The sequence below is a fragment of the Capricornis sumatraensis genome, chromosome 9 (assembly GCF_032405125.1).
Source record: "Capricornis sumatraensis isolate serow.1 chromosome 9, serow.2, whole genome shotgun sequence".
In the NCBI taxonomy this organism is placed as follows: Eukaryota; Metazoa; Chordata; class Mammalia; order Artiodactyla; family Bovidae; genus Capricornis; species Capricornis sumatraensis.
Genome location: NC_091077.1, coordinates 18,426,208 through 18,451,849, shown reverse-complemented (window position 1 = coordinate 18,451,849; position 25,642 = coordinate 18,426,208). Strand labels below are relative to the sequence as shown.

General features: G+C 49.4%; 1 protein-coding gene across 1 annotated transcript in view; it reads right to left on the bottom strand.

The window, feature by feature from the left end:
* RFX2 (regulatory factor X2) overlaps positions 1-23,811 on the bottom strand; it is a 40,066-nt gene extending 16,255 nt beyond the window's left edge. Inside the window, exons 1-4 of the mRNA XM_068980700.1 lie at positions 23,707-23,811; positions 21,135-21,224; positions 18,916-18,995; positions 17,261-17,522 (exon numbers count right to left, since the gene is read on the bottom strand). Of these exons, the coding sequence (XP_068836801.1) occupies positions 17,261-17,522; positions 18,916-18,995; positions 21,135-21,224; positions 23,707-23,811 (537 nt within the window). The remainder of the gene's footprint in view (positions 1-17,260; positions 17,523-18,915; positions 18,996-21,134; positions 21,225-23,706) is intronic.
* Positions 23,812-25,642: the final 1,831 nt, after the last annotated feature.

Sequence of the window (25,642 nt, the reverse complement as noted above, 5' to 3'; positions counted from 1 at the left end):
TGCGGAAGCGCCCATTCTCGTTGGAGGATCGACCCACAAAAAATAAGTAAAATGCTCAAAATGAGAGCTGGTGCTGTTATGAGGAAAATCCAGCAGAGGGAGCTGGGAGCTGGAGGGATGGGGCGGGGGGAGGAGCTGAGGGAGTTGAGGGAAGGTGTCCCAGGCGGAGGGTACAGCGTATGCAAAGGCCCTGGGGCAGGACTGTGCCTGGTGTGTTGGAGGAACAGTTGGGGGAGGTCCAGGTGGCTGAAGCAGAATGAGTAAGGGGGAGAGAGGGAGAAAGGGAGGACAGGGAGGGGATGGGGCAAGTCGTGCAGGGCCTTCTGGGCCACGGGGAGGCCTCGGGTTTTTCACTCCAAGGAGGCGGGAGCCCTGGAAGTCTGTGTGCATAGGAAGGGTGGGGCCTGACCCAGGTTTTTAGCAGGACCACTCTGGCAGCTGCCATGAGAAGGGCCTGGAAGCTGAGCAATGCCTGGCTAGCAGGCCTCTGCTACAATGTCCGGGAGATTTGGGGGTTGGGGGTGTGGTGAGAGGGTGTGGCCATGGTGGGAGGGGTGGGAGGAGTCGTCCGATTCCGGGTGGTTCTGAAGGGGCACTCCTGGAGCACTGGGTGTGGCTGCAGGAGGAGGGAAGGCAAGGTAGAGCCCCCAGCAGGACCTTGCTGTCCTAGGTGAGCTAGTAAGATGGCAGGAGGCGAGGCGGGTGTGGGCTTCGGGTGGGGGTTGGGTTCCAGCCCTGAACACCTGTGTGGTACTGCTCCTCCAGGCAGGCAGGCACCTTGGCCACTTGAGGATGCAGCTGAGGGGAGCGGCGAGGGGGTTTCAGAGACTCCAGAACACAGCAGTCCAACCTCAACCACCGCTGGAGGCATTTGCCACGTGACCTGGAGCAGCTTCTGGGCAGAGGACCAGCCCCCAGAGTTGCCAGTTCCAGCCCAGCCCCACCCCAGACTGCAGGGCATGGCCCTGTCACGGTGCCACTACTGAAGGTTAAATCATTTTTTACGATATGTGTTTCTTGATTAAAAAAACAAAGTCATCTAATCTGAATGATTCACCTAAAAGCGGGTCCTTCTCCCAGGGGAGGAATAGCAGATTATGCAGTAGGCCAAGGTCATTTCTGCAGGGACCCACGACTGGGGCCTTCTCCAGACAGACTGGGGGACAGCAGAGGGGCAGCCCTGGCGCGTGGTGTGTGCCTGGCCAGTGTGGCTACAGCCAGAGGCCGCAGACACCCTGGCGGGCTATGGTGTCTCCATCCCCAGAGCCTCCTTCCTCCAAAACAGCTGTTCTTCGTTTCCTGCCACCAAATTACTGCTCCTCCTCGTTTCAGAGATGCCTTGGGGCCCACTCTCTCTCCCGGGGGTTCCCACACCAAGCCAGAAGGTCCCTTCAACCCACACACCCCCTTGTCCAAGCCCCCAGGGCAGTCTGGGGAGCTCAGGTAACCCTGACGTCGGAATGGGTCTGGAAGCACAGGCCAGCGTTCTCGGGGCCCGGGCATCTCGCTGCCCCGCACCAGGCTCGTCTGCCCGGGCATGGGGACTGCGGTCGGTGGTGCCCATGTCAACTGTCTCCAGTGAGCATGGCCGGGGAGGACCACGAAAGGCTCTCCGTGCAGGACACACAGCCGCCGGTCTCCAGGCCACACCTCAGCTCTCTCCTGGTTCTCCCGGCCCAGACAAGCTCCTGGCGGTTTTCCACCAGTGAGCGCGCGGGGTCACTCTTTCCAGAGACCTCATTCCTCTTCTCTTTGAGTCGCCATGCCCCAGATCCTACTTCTCAAGCTCCCGATGGAAGAAAAGACTCAAGCCAGCAAGCAGAAAACGGACACAGAGAGGTTCTTCCTGCTCGCAGTTGAAACTCAGGAATGGATGCTAGTCTGGGGGAAGGAGCCAAGGCAAGCCCACCTTCCAGAGAGAAGTGTCAGAAAGTCAGAGACAGCCCTGCGGCCAGAGACAGGGAGTCTGCGTTTCGCAGAGACATTGTAAATTTCCCGGGGCCACGCCCACCCCGCCTTCCTCACGCCTCTCCGAGCGCTGGGCGGTGCCGCTGCTGCGCTGTCCGCTCCAGAGCTGAAGAGCCCTGGTCCCAGAGCAGAGAATGTGTCCTGACGACTTTCTACTCTCTCTGCTTGGAGTCTAAGGCTGCTTTTCCTCTGGCGTTCAGTTTGGGGGCTGCAGCTTCTGGCCACGCCTGTGCCCTGCCCCTCCACAAACCCAGAAGTTTCTGGATCTTTCCCTAGTGGGTGGGGCTTCTGCCTCTCCCCACCGCCCCCCCCTCCCCCCACCCCCCCCCCCCGCCCCCCCCTCCCCCCACCCCCCCCCCCGCCCCCGGCCCGGCCCGAACAGTTCCCTTTGAACTTAAGCCAGTACAAAAGTCGGGCTGGGGTCACATTTGGGGGTCAGATTTGACTAACGGGGATTTCTTCTCTTTGATGTTTTAATTCTCCATGGAACGTCCAATCCCAAGCCAAGTGCCTGAGAAAAGATGCCAAAAGCGCGTTCTGACTGCTGCCACCTGTCCCTCCTTCAGAATGCTGAACCAATCTCCAATTAAGTTAAAGCTGAATTCAGAGAGTTTAGGTAAAGGGAACAGGGAGGAGTTTGGGGGAGACTGGCGCTTTCCCTCCTCAACTGTCCCTGGCAGCTGCGCCTCTGGGCTGTCACCCGCTCCTGCCCCCATCCTGCCCAGAAAAGCCAATGGGAGGCAAGACCGTTTTCGCCATCCTGGCCTGGAACCTGTGATCACAGTGTCCCCAGCAGAGAAGGGTCTTATGCCGCTAAAATCAGTAGGATTTAGTTGATTTACCCTTTCTCAAATTACCTTTTTTTTTTGGCCACACTGTGTTAGATCTATTTCCCTGACCAGGGATCGAACCCATGATGCACTGGGAGTCTGCAGTCTTAGCCACTGGACAGCCAGGGAAGTCCTTCCAATTACCAGTTGTTTTTTTTTTTTTTTTCCCAAAGAGCTAATCACAGAATTAGCCAAGAACCTTTATGGCAGCCCCCATAAAATCCGGTATCATTCTTTGGTGGTGGCTTGTTTGAGTATGAATTTATTACAATGCTATCCTCTGCCAGGCCTGGTGGGCAGGATGTTAGGTACACTAAGCAGTTTAATCCCTGTCCCACCAGGAGAGGGATTCTCCTCTCACAAAGGGAGAGTCTATCTTGATTTCCTTTCCCTGTAGAAGGATATTCTTGCTGAACTCTAGGTTGGCTTCCCCCTTCCCCTTTTTGGCACTTTAAAGGTGTCAACTCATTGTTTTCTTTTTTTTTTTTTGGCCTCACGGCACAGCTTGCCAGATCTCAGTTCTGGGATCAGGGATTGAACCTGTGGTCATGGCCACCAGGGAACGCCCTGTTTGATTTTAAAAATGCCTATGTAGGTAACAGGCAGAGCAGGGCACACTTACATGGCTGTTGAGTAAACCGCTTTTGTGAGAGGTGATCCCTTCGCTTTTTTGGAGGTTTTCAATCGCCATTTCAAGCTAAAGAAAATGTGCGCAGAAACAAAACAAAACGGAAAAAAAAAAAAAAAGGAAATCAGATAGTTAGCATCAGCCAAGATTTGTTTGTATTAATATCCAAACAAAGATCCGCGTGCTTATGGAATAGAAACCAGGCTGGACACAGGCAGGGGATGGGTTAGGTGAGAAATGGATTGTGAGGGGGTAGTCAAGCCTTGGCCCGGAGTGTTACTTCATCACATGCAAAGGTGCCCAGAGCCCATCAGACAACAGCAGCAGGTGGGGTCCTCCTGTCTACACGGGCCGGTCTACATGGGTAGCCAAGTTTTAACGAGTCTGCATGTGAGCACGCACAACAGGAAGACTTAGTGGCTGTGTAAGTTCAAGTTTAAGCGAAGTCAGCATAATAACCGCCTGCTGCTCCCCACACTCGTCAAGTGCACTGGGAGACTCAGAGGATCACTGACGGTGGGGACAGTTTGTGGCACTGGTTTACAGGTCAGCCTGTCATGCAGCAATCCCCAGGGTCTCCTGGCTTGCAGGCTTTGGGAGAACACCAAGAGGCCATGACCCCACCCCTGCCATCGGGGGGCACAGGTTCCTGGGGTCACAGAGATGGGACCGACTGGCGGGGAGTCATGTGCAGCTTACAAGGGGGGGCCTTCCTGGGAGAGGGCTTCTGAAATAGAATCTCAGGCCTCTCAGAGGTGTGGGCTGAGGGGCCACGGCAGCTCTGTGCAAAGGAAGAGACACCTGGTCATGTGTGGCAACCACCACATCTGAGCCCAACCCTTTTTTAAATTTATTTTTTATTTTAATTTTGGTTGCACTGGGTCTTTGTCGCTGTGAGCAGGCTTTCTCTAGTTACGGAGAGCAGGGGCTACTCTCTAATTGTGGTATACAGGCTTAGTTGCCGCGAGGCATACGGGATCTTCCCGGACCAGGGAATGAACCAGTGTCCCCTGCCTTGCAAGGTAGACTTTTAATCATCGGACCACCAGGGAAGCCCCTGAGCCCAACTCTTTCATGGAAAACAAACATGAGCTCTGCTGGAAGAAATGACCCTTCAAGACCCAGGGGAGGCAAAGACCACAGAGATGCTTCTGTAAAAAGCAGGCCCAGTGCATTCAGAAAGTCCACGTGGACCACTTCCTGGAGCCGTGTTCAGGAATCGGGGGCTTCCGCTTCACCCACCACCTCTTCTGACCATGGCTGAGAATGTCCATTCTCACCACTGCTATTTGACATTGTACTGGCAGTTCTAGCCAGGGCCATAGGAGTAAAAGGAAATAGGAAATAAAAGGCATCCGCATGGAAGAGGAGGAAGCAAAACCACCTCTGTTTTCAGACAGCATGGTCTTAAATATGGAAAATTCTGAAGGAGCCACAGAAAAAACTATCAGCACCAGAGTTGCAAGATACAAGATGCATATACAAAAATCAATTATTTTAAGCAATGAACGATATGAAAATGAAATGAGGAAAACAGTCCTATTTGAAACAGTATCAAAGAGAATAAAATACCTAGGAATATGTTTCACCAAGGAGGTGAAATAATTGTACACTGAAAAAGCTATGAAATGTTTCAAGAACTTAAAGACGATCAGAACAAATAAAGACATCCTATGTTCATGGACTGGAAGACTTACTATTAAGAGGGTAATCCTCTCCTAACTGATCTATGGGCGCAATGCAATCTCTATCAAAATTCTCTACACAGCTTCCAGGTGCCTTCTCAAACAGATAAGTTGATCTTAAAATTCATATGGCATTGCAGGGGACCCCAAGTGTCAAAACAATCTTGAAAAAGAAGTACCAAGTTGAAAGACTCACAAGTCCTCATTTCAAAATTGATTACAAAGTCAGTAACCAAAGTAGTGCAGTACCAGAACAGGACAGACACAGAGAACAATGGGATGGAACTGAGAGTCCAGAAATAAACCCATGCATCCAGGGTCAATTGATTTTCAACAAGGGTGTTCAGACCAGTCAATGGAGAAGGAAGACACTTTTCAGCAAATGGTGGTGGGATAAATAGATAGCCTCGTGCAAAAGAATGAAGAGGGACCCTCGCGTCACAGCATATACGAAAATCAGTTCAAAATGGATCAAAGGACTACATGTAAGAGCTAAAACAACAAAACCCTTAGAGGAAAACCTGAAGTAATCATGTAAAATAAGGTTATTTCCATGACTTTGGATTTGGGAATTGATTCTTAGATATGACACCAAAAGTAAAATTTAAAAAAAGGTAAAAACTTTTAAAAAGATAAATTGGATTTCATCAAAATTAAAAACTTTTGTACATCAAAGAACACTATCAAGACAGTGAAAAGACAACCCACGGAATGGAGGAACGTATTTGCAAATCATCTGTCTAATCAGGGCCTATATCCAGAATATTATAAAGAACTCTCACAACTCAAAAACAAAATGACAAGATGACCTGATTAGAAAACGGGCAAAAGTCTAGAATAGATATGTCTCCAACGAGCACATTAAAAAGACGCTCGACACCAGCAGTCATTAGGGAAATACAAGCCAAACCACAAAGAGGTACTGCTTTATACCCACGAGGATGGTTAGTGAAAGAAATAAGAACAGTATTAATGTCGAGTGTTGGCAAGGATGGGGAGGAATCGGGAACCCTTGTCCATTGCTGGTGGGAATGCACAATGGTTCAGCCACTGTGGTAGACATTCGGTTAAGCCACATGACCCAGCAATGCCATTCAGTTCAGTTCCGTTCAGTCGCTCAGTCGTGTCCGACCCTTTGCGACCCCGTGAATCGCAGCAATGCCATTAGACCCAACATAATTGAAAACAAGTGTTCTAATAAAAACTTGTCCATAGTAGTGTTATTCATAATGACAAGAAAGCGGAAAAATGCAAATGTCAGGCACCGATGAATGGATAAACAAGATATGGTCCACACATGCAACAGAATATGATTCATGCCCCCAGAGGAGTGAGGCGCTGACACGTTACAACGCAGATGAGCCTTGAAAACATGATGCTCAGTGCAAGAAGCCAGACACAGAAGGCCACATGGGAGGGCTTCACATGTGAGGGCTTCACGTGTGAGGGCTTCCGTTTGTCCAGAACAGGTGAATCCATGGGGACAGAAGGCAGATCAGTTTAGTTGCCAGGGGCTGGAGGAGGAAGGAATGGGGTGGGCGGGGGGGTGACTCCTAACTGGTACAGGTTGCTGAGAATGTTCTGGAACTCGATAGGGTAATGGTTACACAACATTGTAAAAATGTACCAAATGCCACTGGTTTGTACCCTTTTACATAATTAAAATGGGGCATTTTTATGTTCTGTGAAATTTACCTCAATAAAAACTATATAATTAAAAAAAACTTTAGTCTCACTTGCAATTTGAATGAATCTTTTTACTCACATGCCTTTGTTAACACTGTGCACCGGTCACTTGGAAAATATTGGTTCACCAAATTTGCAGATCTTCCAAATACTGACACATTTCATCATACAATATCAAAAACATCCAGTCATTTCAGCAAGATACCAGTTTTCCAAAATTCAATTTTTTCTGTAGAACATATTGGCAATAAAATCTGTCAGTTGTTTCCCTGGATGTGTCAGGCTCACAGACGTTCATTTTTGAGAAAATGCGGGCCAGATCTCCAAGTCTAAATAATCATAATTTGTCTGTCATCCTTTCAAGGAAAAATAGCATTTCATGTGTTCACAGACTGCAGCCTGCCAGGCTCCACTGTCCATGGGGATTCTCCAGGCAAGAATGCTGCAGTGGGTTGCCATGTGCTACCCCTGGAGATCTTCCCAATCTGGGGATTGAACCCAGGTCTCCCGCACTGAAGGCAGATTCTTTACCGAATGGGCCACCAGAGCTCCTCTCTAGTTGTGGTTCGAGGGCTTCTCATTTCAGTGGCTTTTCCTACTGCACAGCACAGGCTCTAAGGTGCACGGGCTTCAGCAGTTTCGACTTGTGGGTTCTAGAGTGCAGGCTCAGTAAGTAGTTGTGGCACACAGGCATGTGGCATCTTCCAAGACCAGGGATTGAATCTGTGTCCCCTGCATTGGCAGGTGGATTCTTAACCACTGGACCATCTGGGAAGCCCATGAAAACAATTTAGATCGCATGGAGCACCTGAGAGGGTGCCAGACATACGTAAGACTGACTGCTAAAAGGCGTGGAGTTCTGAGTATTGTGGAAAAGAATACAAATGAACATTTGCTGCGTAAGGCCATCCTCAAACCCCTCTAGCTAGTAAACAGGGTCTGAACAAGCCCACTGATATTAGACACTAAATTAACTTGATTCACAGTGGAACCTCCCAAGGTGTTCACTGCATTTTAAAATTAAGACATCGGGGACACTTCTGAAGGTCGTGAAGTTCAAGAAAACATCCCTCGTTCCCCAAGTTCCGATGGAGAGGTTGGTGCCCTGGAGTTCGGACGGAAGGCACAGCGCAGTGCATCCAGCAGAGGGCGCTGCGGTGCCACCTCCCAGCCCCGAGCAGCACCCAACCAGCCAGCATCCTTGGAAAAGGAGCCTCTCACACTGGAACTTGAAGTCGGGGCAGGGAGTCGGGGTGCAGGGGTTAGTGGGGGAGGGTAGGGGGGTGAGTGAGAGGGGAGGCTTGCTTGCAAACCTGGCCCAGGGATTCTCACTGCACAAGTACAAGAGGCTTGCTCAGTCCTCTCAGGGGCTGGAAAAGTTAGTGTTTAAAGTGGAAATTAATTTTATACTCCACTGGAGTTTAATTCTTATTGTTAATTTTTTTTTAAATCAAAGTGGTACCTGCACATGTCCAACATGTAAGGAAGAGCCAAAGATGGACGTAGAGGTGCCCCATTTCCACCCCAGGGCTAGGCTGCTGCTGCTGCTAAGTCACTTCAGTCGTGTCCAATTCTGTGCGACCCCATAGATGGCAGCCCACCAGGCTACCCCATCCCTGGGATTCTCCAGGCAAGAACACTGGAGTGGGTTGCCATTTCCTTCTCCAATGCATGAAAGTGGAAAGTGAAAGTGAAGTCACTCAGTCGTGTCCGACTAGGCAGCTTTCCTTAAAATCATTTCTGTTTTCTGAACTTTTTGAGGATTCCTTTACATTTTGGTATTATCTATAACATGGATGCATGTTATACATATATATGTTATACATATATATTATACATCTATTATGTATGTGTATATATTATGTATATATAATACACATACACCACATATATATACATGTTATACATATGTATATATATACACAAATACACATTTCTTGACTTACCAGGAGTTTTACCTTTATTTCTTTTAAGATTTTTTTTTTTGATGTGGACCTTTTTGTTTTTTAACGTCTTTATTGAATTTGATACAATATTGCTTCTGTTTTATGTTTTGTCTTTTTAGCTGAAAGGCATGTGGAATCTTAGCTCCCCAGCCAGGGGTTGAACCTGCAGCCCCTGCATTGGAAGGCAAAGTGTAAGCCACTGGACCACCAGGGAAGTCCTCCATCTTTATTTTTGATCAGGCGCAGTGCAGCCCTTATTCCTTTTCCTTGGCAATTTAATTTCACTGGCTTCCACTGCAAGAATTATTAGCAGAATGCCTGCAGAAAAGGGTACACACATATCATGCTTTAGGGGTTCTGGAGAAAGGTGGGGAGACAATGCTTAAGGACTTATGATCAAAGATACAGTGTCTCAAGAACTTAATGTAATAGCAGAGCGCAGATAAGTTTTCAGTTCAGTTCAGTTCAGTTCAGTGCTCAGTTGTGTCTGACTCTTTGTGGCCCCATGAACCACAGCACGCCAGGCCTCCCTGTCCATCATCAACTCCCGGAGTTCACCCAAACCCATGTCCATCGAGTCAGTGATGCCATCCAACCATCTCATCCTCTGTCGTCCCCTTCTCCAAGTATCACCCAGGTGGCTCAGTGGTAAAGAATCCACCTGCCAATGCAGGAGACGCAGGCTTGATCCCCAGGCCAGGAAGATCCCTGGAGAAGGAACTAGCAAGCCACTCCAGTATTCTTGCCTGGAGAATCCCATGGTCAGAGGAGCCTGGACGGCTACAATCCATGGGGTGGCAGAGTCGGACATGACTGAGCACCTGAGCATACACGCACATGTATACTGAAATTTAGTCTAGCATTTTAAATATTCCTTTCCTGTTTAATCCTGGCAAGGTTTTGCCTGACATAAGGACTAGACTCATGTCTTCTAAGGGAGGGTGAAAGTTACTTCTCCTTTGAGTTCAATAGCGTCCGCCCAAATGGTCATTCCATCTATAACAGTAATCTCATTAAAATGACCTGACAGACCAAGATCACCCCTGCAAAGGGCCAGCAATGACCAGTATCTCAAGCCTGGGTCTGGCCATGCCTTGTGGCATGTGGGATCTCAGTTCCCCGACCAGGGATGGAACCCAGACCTCCTGCATTGGGAGTGCAGAGTCTTAGCCACTGGACCCCCAGGGAAGTCTAAGTAGTCATTTTTAAAGGCTAACAAACATGTTTAGCTCTTTTTGTAGTTCCTAGAACTTAAAATATTGTAGTTCTACTTCTTAATTCATCAATTAAACTTAAAACTTTTTTTTTTTTTAGTTTGGAAATAACTCCAGACTTAAAAAAAGTGCAAAAAGAGCACAAAGCTTTCCTATAGGCCCTTCAGCCAGCCTCCCCAAATGGTCATTGACCTCATTGACCCAGTGGCCTCCCCAAGACCTGGAAACCAGCCCCCACTCAACACTATTAACCAATCAGAAGCCCCATCTGTGGACCAGGAGCCAATCAGGGGTCGTACACTGTGGATATTTGCATACGGAACCATGAAAGAAAACAAGAACACAAGGAAAAGATGAAGGAAATTAGAAAGAGGCTTTTATTGAGTGGTGACCCATGTATCCCTTGACATGATGAATGGGTTTGTGTCACTCTAAACAGGATGATGACTTCTCTGGAAAATAAACTGAGACTTTTTAGAATAAGTGCCAGAGCACTCTTTAATTTTGTCACTTAAAGCAGAACAAAGACAAAAATTCAGGTAGATCTTTCAAAGGCATACTGCTTCCCCCTCTGCAAAGAAATGTGCAAAACCAAATTCAAAAGTGATGACATTGTTAGATGTTTGTCAAAACCCATGGAATGTACAACACAAAGAGGGAGCCCTAATGTCAACCAGGGGCTTTAGTTAATAACAATAAGGTGTCACTATTGGCTCAGTGGCTGTAACGAATGCACCAAACTTAGGTAAGATGTTAATGATAAGGAGAACTCTTGGGTATGGGGTGGGGAATTATGGGAACTCTCTGGTTTAGGTTCAATTTTGAGCATTACTTTGCTAGTGCGTGAGATGAATGCAATTGTGTGGTAGTTTGAGCATTCTTTGGCATTGCCTTTCTTTGGGATTGGAATGAAAACTGACTTTTCCCAGTCCTGTGGCCACTGCTGAGTTTTCCAGATTTGTTGGCATATTGAGTGCAGCACTTTCACAGCATCATCTTTTAGGATTTGAAATAGCTCAACTGGAATTCCATCACCTCCACCAGCTTTGTTCATAGTGCTGCTTCCAAAGGCCCACTTGATTCTCATTCCAGGATGTCTGGCTCTAGGTGAGTGATCACACCATCATGGTTATCTGGGTCATGAAGATCTTTTTTGTACAGTTCTTCTGTGTATTCTTGCCACCTCTTAATATCTTCTGTTTCTGTTAGGTCCATACCATTTCTGTCCTTTATTATGCTCATCTTTGCATGAAATGTTCCCTTGGTATCTCTGATTTTCTTGAAGCGATCTCTAGTCTTTCCCATTCTGTTGTTTTCCTCTATTTCTTTGCATTGATCGCTGGGGAAGGCTTTCTTATCTCTCCTTGCTATTCTTTGGAACTCGGCACTCAAATGGGGATATCTTTCCTTTTCTCCTTTGCCTTTAGCTTCTCTTCTTTTCACAGCTATTTGTAAGGCTTCCTCAGACAACCATTTTGCTAGCAAAGTAATGCTCAAAATTCTCCCAGCCAGGCTTCAACAGTACATGAACCATGAACTTCAAGATGTTCAAGTTGGATTTAGAAAAGGTAGAGGAACCAGAGATCAAATTGCCAACATCTGCTGGACCATCGAAAAAGCAAGAGAGTTCCAGAAAAACATCTACTTTTGCTTTATTGATTACACCAAAGCCTTTGACTGTATGAATCACAACAAACCATGGAAAATTCTTAAAGAGATGGGAATACCAGACCATCTGACCTGCCTCCTAAGAAATCTGTATGCAGGTCAAGAAGCAACAGTGAACTGGATGTGGAACAACAGACTGGTTCCAAATTGGGAAAGGAGTAGGTCAAGGCTGTATATTGTCACCCTGCTTATTTAACTTACATGCAGAGTACACCATGAGAAATGCTGGGCTAGACTGAAGCACAAGCTGGAGTTAAGACTGCCGGGAGAAATATCAATAACCTTAGACACACAGATGACACAACCCTTATGGCAGAAAGTGAAGAAGAACTAAAGAGCCTCCTGATGAAAGTGAAAGAATAGAATGAAAAAATTGGCTTAAAACTCAACATTAAGAAAACTAAGATCATGACCTCTGGTCCCATCACTTCAGAGCAAATAGATACAGAAACAACGGAAATAGTGAGAGACTTTATTTGGGGGGGCTCTAAAATCACTGCAGATGGTGACTGCAGCCATGAAATTAAGACGCTTGCTCCTTGGAAGAAAAGCTATGACCAACCTAGACAGCATATTAAAAAGCACAAACATTACTTTGCCAACAAAGGTCCATCTAGTCAAAGCTATAGTTTTTCCAGTAGTTATGTATGGACGTGAGAGTTGGACCATAAAGAAAGCTGAGTGCCAAAGAATTGATGCTTTTGAACCGTGGTATTGGAGAAGACTCTTTTGAACCATGGTGTTGGAGAAAACTCTTGAGAGTCCCTTGGACGGCAAAGAGATCCAACATATTCATTAGAAGGATTGATGCTGAAGCTGAAACTCCAACACTTTGGCCACCTGATGCTAAGAACCGACTCATTGGAAAAGACCCTGATACTTGGAAAAATTGAAGGCAGGAGGAGAATGGGACAACAGAGGATGAGATGGTTGGATGGTATCACTGATGCAATGGACATGAGTTTGAGTAGGGTCTGGGAGTTGGTGATGGACAGGGAAGCCTGGGGTGCTGCATTCCATGGGGTCACAAAGAGTTGGATATGACTGAGCGACTGAACTGAACTAGGTTTTTCTATAAACCTAAAATTTCTCTTAAAAAGTCTTGTAAACAGATAAAAAGTGATGATGAATTATTTATTTATTTATTCATTCATTTATTGTTTTGGTTGATTGCACGATCTTAGTTCCTTGACCAGGGATCAAACCCACTTCACTTGCAGTGGAAGCACTGAGTCTTAACTGCTGGACAGCCAGGGAAGTCTGATGATGAATATTTTAGAGAAAAAAATGGATGTGCTTTTGCTGGCAAAATGTTTCTTGTGGTATTTTGACAAAGGTCTGACCAGGGGGAAAGGTAGCCTCTAGCAAAAGCCCAGTAAGCATGTGAGCTTGCCCTCAAGATATCCCGATCTTCCCTGAAAACACAGGCTACAGAGAAGAGCTGTTTTGCAGCTGATGGGCCACTGTGAGCTGTGAGGCCACGTGGATGGTGCACCAGCCCCGTGGGCCACCAGGAAGGGTGCCATGAGAATGGAAGGGCCCGCGTGGGAAGCCAGGCCAGACACAAGGAGGCGTGGACGGGCTCTCATCAGTCTTACTGAGCGCAGACGGAAGCCAGTCCCTTACAGACACAGCTACTTGCAGTGACTGTGTGACGGTCTTCTCGCAGAGCTGGACGGAGGGTGTGAGATCTGGCTCCTCTATGCCCACGAATGCAGGTGGTCAGAGCCAGGATGTTTGCTGGGGTCCTGAAAGCAAGAGCTGAGTCTCTGATGACTCAGACAAGAAACTCCTAGGATTTCTAGTGGCACATCTCAGAGACATCTGCTGTAGGCTGCACACTGCAGAAATTGAATCTGTCATCCCAAGGCCCCAGATACTGCAACTAAAATATATATATTCTTTTTCATATTGCTTTCCATTCGGGTTTATCAAAGGATACTGAATATAGTTCCCTGTGCTGCACAGTAGGACAGTGTTGTTTATCTATTTTATGTAGAGTGGTTTATATCTGCTAATCCCAGACTCCTAATTTATCCCTCCCCCACCCACTTTCCCCTTTGGTAACCATAACTTTGTTTTCTGTGTCTGGGAATCTGTTTTGTAAATAAATTCATTTGTAACATATTTTAGATTCTACATATTGTTGTTGTTCATTTGCTAAGTTGTGCCCAACTCTTTGTGACCCCATGGACTGCAGCACGCCAGGCTTCTGTGTCCTTCACTGTCTGTCTGAGTTTGCTCGAACACATGTGCATTGAGTTGATGATGTCATCCAACCATTTCATCCTCTGTTGCCCCTTTCTCCTCCTGCCCTCAGGGAAAAATCTTTCTCCTGCTCTCAATCAGGGTCTTTTCCAATGAGTTGGCTCTTTGAATCGCGTGGCCAAAGGACTGGAGCTTCAGCTTCAGCATCAGTCCTTCCAATGAATATTCAGAGTTGCTTTCCTTTAGGACTGCCTGGTTTGATCTCCTTGTAGCAAGGGACTCTCGAGAGTCTTCTCTGGCACCACAATTCAAAAGCATTAATTCTTCAGTGTTCAGCTTTCTTTATGGTCCAACTATCACATCTATACATAACTACTGGGAAAACCAAAGCTTTGACTAGACTGACCTTTGTTGGCAAAGTAATGCTTTTTAATACACTGTCTCAGTTTGTCACAGTTTTCCTTCCAAGGAGCAAGAATCTTTTAATTTCATGGTTACAGTCACTGTTCACAGTGATTTTGGAGCTCAAGAAAATAAAATCAGTCCTGGAAGAGCAGGGTAGAGTGTCAAAATATAGACTGTCCATGGATTTCCAATCAATTAAAAAACTTGAAACCCAGATATCAGACCACAGTGACTGGCAGCCAGGGTCTGAGCTGCCTTTGTTTGTGGTAGGGTTGTGTGGACCACAGAGAACATCACGACCTATGATTGCAGTTGGTCTGTGACCTGTGACCCTAGTTTATTCACTAGTATGAGTCGGTGCAGTTTGCTGATGTGGAGGCATCATGTCTGTGAGGAACATTCCCTACTGACAGCAACTCCACGCTCACGTCTGCCAGTCAGTCCTCTGAGAGTGTGCTGAGGGCCTTGCAGGGGGCAGGCGGGGAGGCACAGGCTGCTGGTGCCCTGGATGGCGGGGTGGGCGGCACCCACTGCCCGGCTCTAGGGAGCAGGCGGGGAGGCACAGGCTGCTGGTGCCCCGGATGGTGGGGTGGGTGGCACCCACTGCCTGGCTCTAGAGGGCAGGTGGGGAGGCACAGGCTGTCGGTGCCCCGGGACGGCGGGGCGGGCAGTGCCCACACTCTGGACATAGAAAGGAGAGGCCAGCAAGACTTGGGGGGCCTCTGATATCACGGTGACCCTGAAACACATCAGGATTGAGAGAATAGGGATGAGGTTAGAGCATCCCCTTCTATTGAAAATTAGGCCTCCACAGAAACAGGAAGGTATTTTTTAATTGACCCATTATATCAATAGTCTAAAGAAGAAAAAGCACATGATCGTATCGATGAAAAGAAAGCATTTGACAAAACTCAACATCCAATTATGATAAAGACTCTCAGCAAACTGGGAATAGCAGGAAACTTCCTCAACCTGAAAAAGGGCATTGTGAAAACCCTACAGGTAACATCACTTGAGGATGAAAGACTGAAGCTTTTCCCTGAGGGATATCCACCCTCACTACTCATATGCAACATTGTACAGGACGTCCTGGGCTTCCCAGGTGGCGCTAGTGGTAAAGAACCCACCTGCCAATGCAGGAGACATAAGAGACATGGGTTCGATACCTGGGTCGGGGAGATCCCCTGGAGGATGGCACAGCAACCCACTCCACTATTCTTGCCTGGAGAAGCCCATAGACAGGGGAGCCTGGTGGGCTACAGCCCATAGCATCGGAAAGAGGGGGACATGACTGAAGTGAATTAGCACGCACAGGATGTTCTAGCCAGTGCAGCAAGGCAAGAAAAAGAAATAAAAGTCATCCAGATTGGAAAGGGGGAAATAAAACTGTTCCTATTTGCAGACCACAGAAAACTCTTAGAACTAAAAAGTGAGTTTGCTAAAGTCTCAGGAGGCAAAGTCAAGAGCCAGAATCAACTATATTTTCATACATTAGCAATGAAGAGTTGGAAATTAAAAATCAATACCACTTACAATAGCTCCAAACCCAAAAGATACTTAAAGATGTCAATTCTCTCCAAGCTGATATAGAGCTTTAAGGCTATTTAATCACTTAATAGCTTAAGGCTATTTAATCTCACTAGGAATTTTTTTGTAAATATAGATAAGCTGATCTAAAATTTATATAGAACTTGTAAGAGAATAAAAAACACTTTATAGACTGGGAAAGAATATTTGCAAATCACAAATCTGGCAGGGGACTTGAATCCAGAATATACAAACAATTCTCAAAATTAACAGTAAGAAAACAGACAACACAGTTAAAATAATAATAAACTTTAACTGACACATCCCCAGAGAATATATATATATATATGAGAGGCAAAGCCCATGAATGGGTTCTCACCATCACTAGTGATTATGAAATGCGAATTACAACCACCGTGAGATACCACCACACACTGATGAAAATGGCTAAAACAGAAGATGCTGACGACACCTGAAAACGAAAGATGCTGGCGACAAGGTGGATGAGAGGAGCTCACACCTGGCTGGGGGAGGAACTCAGACTGCGCAGGAAAACATGGGTGGTTTTGGATAAAGTTAAACATGTACTTACCATAGGAGCAAGCAATCCCACTTGTAGGCATTGATTAACCCCAGAGAAAGCAAAACATGTGTCTACACATGTGAGTACTTCTAGCTGCTTTATTCAAAATCATGGAAAACTGGAAAACCCAGGCGGCCCTCGGCTGGTGAAAGGATGAATGAACTTTCGGGTAAAGGAAGACGACTGAGGAACAGGAAGGAGCCGGTGATTCACACGATAACTGGACAGGATCTCCAGGATCCACACTGGGGGAAAGGAGCTGGCCACAATGGGGATCTTGGGGGTGATCCCCCCCAACCAAAACAAAACTGCGGTGACGGAGGGCAGACCGACGGGTGACAGGGCTCATGGGTGAGAGGAGGGTGTCACTACCAAGAAATACTCAGGGAATTCCGGGGGCAACGCCACCATGCTGTATTCTGAGGTAGAGACAGGCACCCGAGTCTGTGTGCGTCAGAAGTTGTCTCTCTGTGCACCCAAGCGGGTCACTCTATTCTGTGCTAATTTTAAAAATTAGAGTAAATATGGGACATAGGGTTTTCAAAGCAGATACATTTCCAAAGCAAATGAGCCATGGTTGGGGCAGGGGCAAGGGGTGCCCATATAGCTCTGCTTTGGTTCAGCCCAGTTCCGCAGGGAAGGGCCGATCTCCACCTCCTAGAGGCTGACGATGATGACCGTGGTCATGGCGGAACACCAGCACCAGTAGCGTCCGCCAGCTCGCAACATCGCTCCCAGCAGCTGCCTGGCTATCCACTCTGTCTTTACCAAGGGAGGACCCCAGGTTCACAGAGGGGGCACCTGTCTGAGCCTGGGGGGGCCCAACGCCCGTGGTCCCAGCTGCCTTCTGCTCACCATCCTGCTGCTTTTGGGGGTTTAACCTGCCCCCTCCAGAGCCCGGGATGTACATACCGTAGCTGGCGACGAGCGGGACGTGTGGGCCAGGGTGTGCCTGGTGCCGTCCATCCCCCCGTGGATAAGGTAGGCTCCCGCGCTGGAGACGATGGGACTGCCCCCGACATCCATGGTGATGCCCACCATGCTGTGGGAAGGGACTGCGGACGGGGAGGAGCCTGCCACGGTCACCTGGGCGCCGCCTGGGGCCTCAAAGTAGGACGCGGCGCTGCTGGGGGCGTACATCTGAGGCTCGGGGTTGTAGGCGTAGGCCGTCCGCCTGGTGGAGAGGGAAAAGGCGTCGTGTCAATGCCGGGGCCCAGGGCACCGAGCGCATGGCTAAGTCAGCCACGGACTGTCAACACAGCCAAGTTCACAGCCAGGGTCTCAGAAAGCACGTGGAATCCCAGCTGACACAACTGGTCATTTACAAACCGCAGGTGCGAACTGCCCGCGGGGTCCCCCTGGGGGCATGGGGCGGGACTGCACCCGACCCTGGTTATGGGAGGGCTACCCTGGGATAAGATGATGTAAAGTCACCCACCGACCCACCCACACCCACACCCACACACACACCCACACACACACACAGAGGCTCATGGGCACAAGTGCGTGTAAGGGGTGTGAAGCTGAATACACCCGATATCAGTGTCCTGCAGTCACAGATGCTGTCACCACTGGCGGCTGGGAGCGGGATGGGGAGCCTGGGTGAATGGTACAAGGGACTGTGGGCTCATTTTGCAGCTTCCTGAGAATCTAGTTCTTTCAACCCAGAAGGCCAGTTGTTTTTTTAAATGTAATTGCTTAATAAAAAGAATATCTAAAGGATTCCAAGAATTCATCTGATGTTCCTTTAACATCTGGATCAAATCATTAACCATGTGCATTGATGTCCAGCCTGCTGCAGTGAAAGGAGGTCAGTAGGGGTTTTTCCTCAGGGGTGACTGAGGAAAGGCCCCTATGGGGGGTAGGGAGGTCCCCCCAATCTCCGGGGGACATCATCTCTGACCATAGTGCAGTCAAACCAGGACACTACCACCAGAGTGCCCCCCAGAGCCTGCTGGGGCCCCAGGGTTCACTCATCCTCCTCTGGGTCAGCGCTGAGCTGTGGACACTCAGGATCCCAGCAGTCACATCTCTAACCACAGCCAGGCCCCCACGCCCTCCCAGGACCCCAACGGGGAGTCGTGAAACCAGAGTCAGAAGCAGGCAAAAGGATGCATGCCGAGCAGTGAGCTTCTGGGAACTGCATCACTCTGCCCCCAAAATCACAGAGATCAAAAGCAGAGAGCCCTGGACGTCCTTGACAAGTAGAAGATCAAGTTCTCAAAACATCAAGATAATCCAGAGGCTAACAGAGGCCACAATGAAAAAGCAGAGATGGAAATGGTTTCTGGGTTTCGAAGGTGGGCTCTCCAGACTTCAAGGGTGGACTGGAGTTTCTGCTTTTTAAAACTGCCTTTCCTTGAAATAAAACCACAAAGGCCTATGATTTCTGATATCTCCACTGGGCTGAGATGTCCTGATGGGGGTGTAATAGCTGGGTCACCCCACCAGGAGGTGAAGGGAGAAGATTGTGGGCAAACCCATTGCCAGGGGAGCTTAGTAGGCATGGTGGCCAGGTTGGTTCTCTGTAAACCCCTTCCTGGGGAGGGGAGAAGACACCCACGTACAAGGCTCCGTTGGTGAAGACGGCGTCCCCGCCCTCCACGTACTGCACCTGGGGGGGGTACACGTGCTGCACCGGTTGGACCTGAAACAACAGCAGACACTTGGTGTTACACGGTTTCTAGAATATTCAGGTGGAAATATCTCCTATTGCCTTTTGTGAACACTTAGTGCCACGTTACACTTGTTCTACCCCTGGCTGGCATGTCTGAAAACTAGGAGAGATGGTCACGTCGAGGCCACGTGTTCTGGATTAGCCCAGACAGGGATGACTGCAGCAGGTTGGGGCCCCTATTCCATGCGGAGAGGAGCCCCACTGGCACCTGGGAGCCGAGATACAGAACAGGGCGGGAGGTGGTGGTGGTGATGGTGCCTGGGGTCTACTGGCCACTGGGCAGAGGGGCAGGTCCTGCTTGATGGTGGACACCAGAGATGTGGACAGAACTGGGACCTTGGAGCGTCTGATCCCACTCCCCATTATTCCCACCCGCCGGCAGGGAAGGGGTTCAAGTGGCTCACTTGCTCTATCACCCCCGCACCACCCTCTTTGGTGCCCTAGTGGCAGTCCCCAGCAGCTGGGTTGGGGGAGGGGCCTTGGGAACCCCTCTGGGGAGAGACTGTGAAGGTCTGAGCAGAATCAGTAGGAGTGCTGGGCCTGGAGTAGGGGTTGGGGGCTGCGGGTAGAGGGCAGGGCCCCTCCTTCCTCTGTCAGTCCAGAGCCTCAGCTGATGACCCCTGGGGGATGCAGGTGCTCTGATGGAGCCCAGAGCTCTGTGTGGGGACTCTGCTGTGGAGGGAGGCTTAGTGCATGCTTGATTCAAGCTCACTGGGGATGAGGAAATCAGGGGCAGGTCTCGTCATGGCCTCTCTGTAGACCTTCATGCAGCGGCAGGACTGGATCGACTCCCACCTCTGAGGACACAACCCAGGGACATGCGCACACACATAACCCCTCTCGTCCCTAGGGGGTGGGTGTGATGCAGAGGTCGGTGTGATGCAGAGGTCAGCGGAGAGAGGAATGGTGGACACATGCCCAGCCCCACGGGACAGGGGAAGCTTCTGGAATCACGGAGCCATGGTCGCGCCCCTCCCTTGAGGAGCTGAGGCAAAGATGCAGGGTCCCTGCTGGGCACCCCCAGAGCCTTCGCTCCTCCTGCAGGAAACCCCAAATCACACAGCATCAGGCAAACCTCTCTAAGGAGTGAAGTCACTCAGTCATGTCCGACTCTTTGCGATCCCATGGACTGTAGTCTACCAGGCTTCTCTGTCCATGGGATTTTCCAGGCAAGAGTACTGGAGTGCGTTGCCATTTCCTTCTCCAGGGGATCTTCCTAACCCAGGGATCGAACCCAGGTCTCCTGCATTGCAGGCAGATGCTTTACCCTCTGAGCCACCAGGGAAAGGCCAAACCTCTCTAAATACCTTGCTAATCTGAGCAGAGCCCCTTGAAGGGAGAAACGTGTTGTCTGGGACCTCGCCATCTCCACACTATGCTCATAGGTCCTGTTGCATGGGAGCCTGAACGAATTTGAACTCAGCATCTCACATAGAGCAGGAGTTGGCAAACTTGAGTCCTTAGGTCAAATCTGGCCCGCCTGATCTTACAAATAGTTTTATTGGCACACAGCCACACCATCCCTTCCACGAGAGTTGCATGGTTGTACCTGAGACTGTCTGGCCTGCAAAACCAACCAACCAAACAAAAAGCACTGTGAGGCCTTTTCCAAAAAAGGTTTCTCAACCGCTGCTAAGATCATGCTGCCTGTCTGAGCTGATGATCTGGGCTGTAATCTGGCGGCTGAGCCTACACTTTCAAGCTCTGTTCTCTAATCATTTAACTGAACAAGAGGCGCCTGTCTGAGGGTCCAGCACTTGGCTGCGGGTGGGTCTGCCTCTCCTGGAGACTCCATGTTCCTCCTATTCAGAAACCTCTGCTATCTGCCTGTGTGTCTACAGTTGCACCCCAGGCTCTACCTAGCAGCTCACTTGTGCCCGAAAGGCTGAAGATCTGAATGAATAAAGATCATCAGCTTTCTTGGCTTGTAGCAAACTATCTGCAGCAACGGATTTTTTTTTAACGCTTCCGAAGAGAACTTCCTGGTAAGGAACCAAACATGTCACACAAAAGGAAACGACGAAACAGGAAAGGAAGCACTGTCATTCGGATGGGGGCTCCCAGGCATCCCATGCCAACCGTGTCCCACATCCCCTGTGCTGCGGTTACCTGCTGTGGCACCTGCTGGACTCTGGGGAGGGAGAGTGGCTGCATCTGGGCCCCTTTGGGAGCCGAGCCCGCTGCCTGGACCAACACCCTCTACAAGGGAAGGAGAGAGGACATTTAGGCTCATCATACGTGAGTCCTGAAAACAAATACAGGTCACAGCCGGCCTGACGATGCCTGCTGCCGCTTAATGGAAACGTATGTAGGGGAGCAGTTAAGAAGAAGGAGGGCACACACATGCCCCCAGCAGCTTTGTCTCCTTGGGGTCTGTAGTCATCAGGGTGATGTGGGCTGAGAACTGGGTGCCAGCCACACTGCCTCCCCGGACAGGCTGGGTCACACCCCACTGTGTCTCTCACCCTCGACCTGCCCTCATTTAAGAAGAAAGGAAGCCCAGAGTGGTCACTGCTAGGCTGCAGTCCCAGCATCTCAGTACTGGAAGTTCCTTAACCCAGACTCAGGCCAGCCCCCTCCTGGCCTCCATGGCTGCTCTCTGGGCCCCTGGGCCATCTCCCCAGAACGGCTTTGTCACTTTGCTGGAGAACTGGTTGAACAGACAAAGCTATGAAAGCGGAAAGGATCAAATGCACTCCCGAGGGGAGGGAGGAATAGGAGGGATTTGGTCGACTATGATTCTGTGATTGGCCTCGTGGACCCTATGCATAACCAAGTGCAGTAATTCTGCAGGGCTTGGCCTCATGAACACCACTCCACTAAGAATTCCACACACTTAGCCCTCCGTGAACTCGCCCCCAAAGACACAGAGAACACAGATGGCACACAGAGATCAACAGGATGGATGGACAAACCCCAGGTGTCCATCCACACAGGAGAACATCACTCAGCCAGGAAAAGGAGAGAAGCCCAACTCTCAACACAATGTGAATGGACCCTGAGAACGTGACGCTCAGTGAGAGAAGCAGGCACAGAAGCACACACAGTGCATGATTCTATCTACGTGAAACATCCAGAACAGACTGATCCACAGGGACAGAGTGGATCCCTGGTTGCCAGGGGCTGGGGGTGAGGGATGGAAGGTCATTGCTAATGGGGAGGGGCTTTCTATTTGGGAGGATGAAGATGTCCTTGAACTAGCCAGAAGTGGAGGTTGCAAGACACTGTGAATGTCTCAAACACTGCTAAACTGTTCACCTTAAAATGGCAAATCTGTGTTGTGTGAATGTCACCTCAAATACACAAGAATTCTGAGGACCTGCAGGCACACACTCCAAAGCTGAGGCATCCAATATGGAAGGTAATAGCTGTGCATCTCTGTGGCCACTGACATTCACTTCGATTGAAATGAACTGCAAATTTCAGTTGCTCTGCAGCCCTGGCTACACTGCTGGTGCTTGGAGCCTGGTGGCGCTGGCGGCAGGACACTCCCACTGTGCTGGGAAGTTCTGCTGGACAGCGCGGGGCTGAGAGGAGAAGTAGGAAGTGTGCATCATGGCATGGAGGGAGCAAGAAAGCCCCTTACTGGGGAGGCACTGGGTGCTCACTCTTCAGGAAGCCTGCAGGCGAGGCAGGTGCCCAAGGGGTGGGGGATGCAGCCACTGATCTGGGCTGGGGGGCTGGACCCATCTCCGGCAGGGACGGAAGCCCTGGAGCCTGGGATGGACATGGAGCTCATGGCAGAATGCTGGGACCAGTCTGCCTGCAGTCGCCAGAGTGAAGGCGGCTGCCATCCAGACCTGGGGCACTTGAGACTTGGGCTGGTGAGAGGGACCCCAGGGAACAGGGGGTGGAGGGCCCATGCATCAGATGCGGTGGGCAAGGAAACAGTGAGGCCACAGCCGCAGGTGATCACGCCCTCTAGGTACCCAGGCTGGGGTGGCCACACTTCCAAGAAATAAATGCCACACATGCCCGACTACGTGTTCCAAACTGAATAAGTGGTCTCGGTGTCTATCTACTTGCTTTTGCTGAATTATGGGTTTTATGTTTCTTTTTTGCCTGTACCAATTCTTTCTGTCCCGCTCCTAATTTTCAGACTTGTAAATCATGGATAGTGGGCCTCTGCATATGTCTACGATTTCTGGTCTGTTCCATTATCTTCAGTTTCATGTGGAATTATGTTTATGTCTATTTTCTGGTGTATTCCAAACTACTGTGGAAATCTACGAGTTGGGAGAACCTTGATGTGAAAATTCTCCGCAAATTTGAAAGAATATGCCACTTCTAATGCTAGATTCAATTATGAACTAACCCTAAGACTTCTCACTTCTGCGTAGAAGGCTCACTTCCAAGGTACCAGAAAACTGCCGCTAGCAGATGAGAATGAAGTCAATCAGAGTCCGAGAAGGGCTTTGGTTCTGAGTTTGGATCATTTCACCAATTCCTTGATGGGGCCTTTTAAAACAAATGGTGGAAAAGCCAGATAACATGGGAAGAGGGAGGAACATGAGGGTGCATTTCAACAGCAGCAGCCGTGGAGCTGGGAAGTCAATTCAGAAGAATAGAGATGTCAGGCTCTGCAGATTCAAATGCTTTTTGAAACCTTGGTGGATGTGTCCACCCTGGCTGCACTGGTTTTCCCGGGGCTGCCTAAGCAACAGGCAGCCTGATCTGTTACCTGCGGAGAGGCTGTCACTGGCTGGGCCACGGGTGCCTGGGCAGCCGCCGACGAGCACAATGCCACGGAAGCCGGGGAATCCGATCCACTCTCTGAGTTCTGCATGCTCAGGTCTAAAGAGAGGCGGAGAGAGAGGGAGGGGAGGGCGGAGAGAGAGGGAGGGCAGGGCTGCCATCACAAAGCCTGGAGAGGCGATGTACAAGCTAGTGAGCGAGGGGCAAGGACCAAGTTCAAGTGCGAGGATCCTGGCCAGACTAGGTAAGTAAGGGGCAGGGGGAGAGAGGCTTCGCAATCATTTCATAAGAAGAGAGAAGGGAGGCGCAAGAGGTACTTTTCCCAACAGAAACCTGAAAAATAGCCCAGCAGGAATTCCTTAAGGACAGGTGTGGGACAATGGTGTTTCCCTTTCCAATCACATCAAGCTCGACTATTTTCAAGGGTTCATGCAATTTTTGAACCATTTATGGAGAAAATGAAAAGCGCTTGTTGGATGTTTGCCATCTGGGGAGCTACCACACCCCACTATAAGCGCATCTCTTAGGGCAGGATGTCCTCTTGGCACCGTGGCCAGCGACCAGGTATCAGCGAGCAGGCTGGTGAGCAGGAGGTCTGTGGGACCTCCTGGGCCAGGTGAGGGGTGGAACAGCACCCCTGTGCCCCCAGTCATGACAACCACAGATGTCCCCAGATCCCAGTGTCCCTTCGGGGGCAGATTCAACACCAGCGAGAAAAAAAGTGATGGCAGAGGAAAGAATAGGCAACTTCCTTTGGGCTGGAGAAAAATCCTCAGGCATTTCAGCAATAAGAAAAGGTGCATTTTGTTCCTCTGCCTCTGAGAAAGTGTAAAACTATTGATATATTTCTCTGCAGCCAGGTGCAGACATCTCTCAAATGGGTCATTTAAAAATTCTCTACCAAAAAATTCATGTAACCGCAGCACAAAGTGGCAGATGAGACTGACTCCAGGAAAATGCTGAAAGGCAAACTCTCTATATTAAAAAAAAATTTTTTTTGGCCACGCAGCAGGGCATGAGGGATCTTGACTCCCCAGCCAGTGACTGAACCCATGCACCCCGCAGTGGAAGCATGGAGTCTCAATCATTGGACTGCCAGGGAAATTCCTCTCTACTTTTTAACAAACACTAGCTACCTTCAAGCTTCAAGAAACAGATCAGCAACTGCAGACAGAGGAGATGGCTCTGGGGCCGCGCACAGCTGTCTCATCTCTGTCTTGTCCCCTCCCGGCCACGGCTCTGAGCATGTCCTCCCACGAATGGCGGGTCTGGGCTCCCAGCTCCCGGGGAGACCTGGAAAGCATGGCACACACCGCGGTGCCCAGGACATGCTGCCAGAAACTCTGTGTGTCTCTGTAGCCCCAAGAGCCCCACCTCTAATAATAAGTAGATAATTTTTTTTAAAGGCGTTTATGAAATTCAAGGAAAAATTGATAATAGATTTAAATAATTTGCCTAGGGGAAGCAGAAAGGTGTGCATGTGTGTTTGTTTGGATCTGAGAGTGCTGGCTAAATTCCATCTTTATCGACTATCCCAGGTCCCTCCCACCCGCCCCCACCCCCACCCCCAGTGCCTTTGGTACCACAGGAACCATCTGATGGACGGTGGCCATGCCTGTGGCACTTTTCTATTTCCTGTGACCTTGATTCAGTTCTCACCACCAGAGGTCCCCAGATCCATACAATGACTGCTGCTTCTTACGCTCTTTGCCTCTTTTGGAGGAGGAAGAGAAGGGAGGGAGAGGAGAAGGAGACTGAATTCCCCATCTGTATTTGCTGGGTCTCCAACTAGCTCTCCTTCCTGATGAAACTCACTTTCGGAATTATTCTATTGGAATTTGCCTAACTTGCGGTCTTATGTTCACGGTTTTCTCTGACCATTTAAGCCAGTCAGTTCCCCACTCAGCACCATTCTGTCCCCA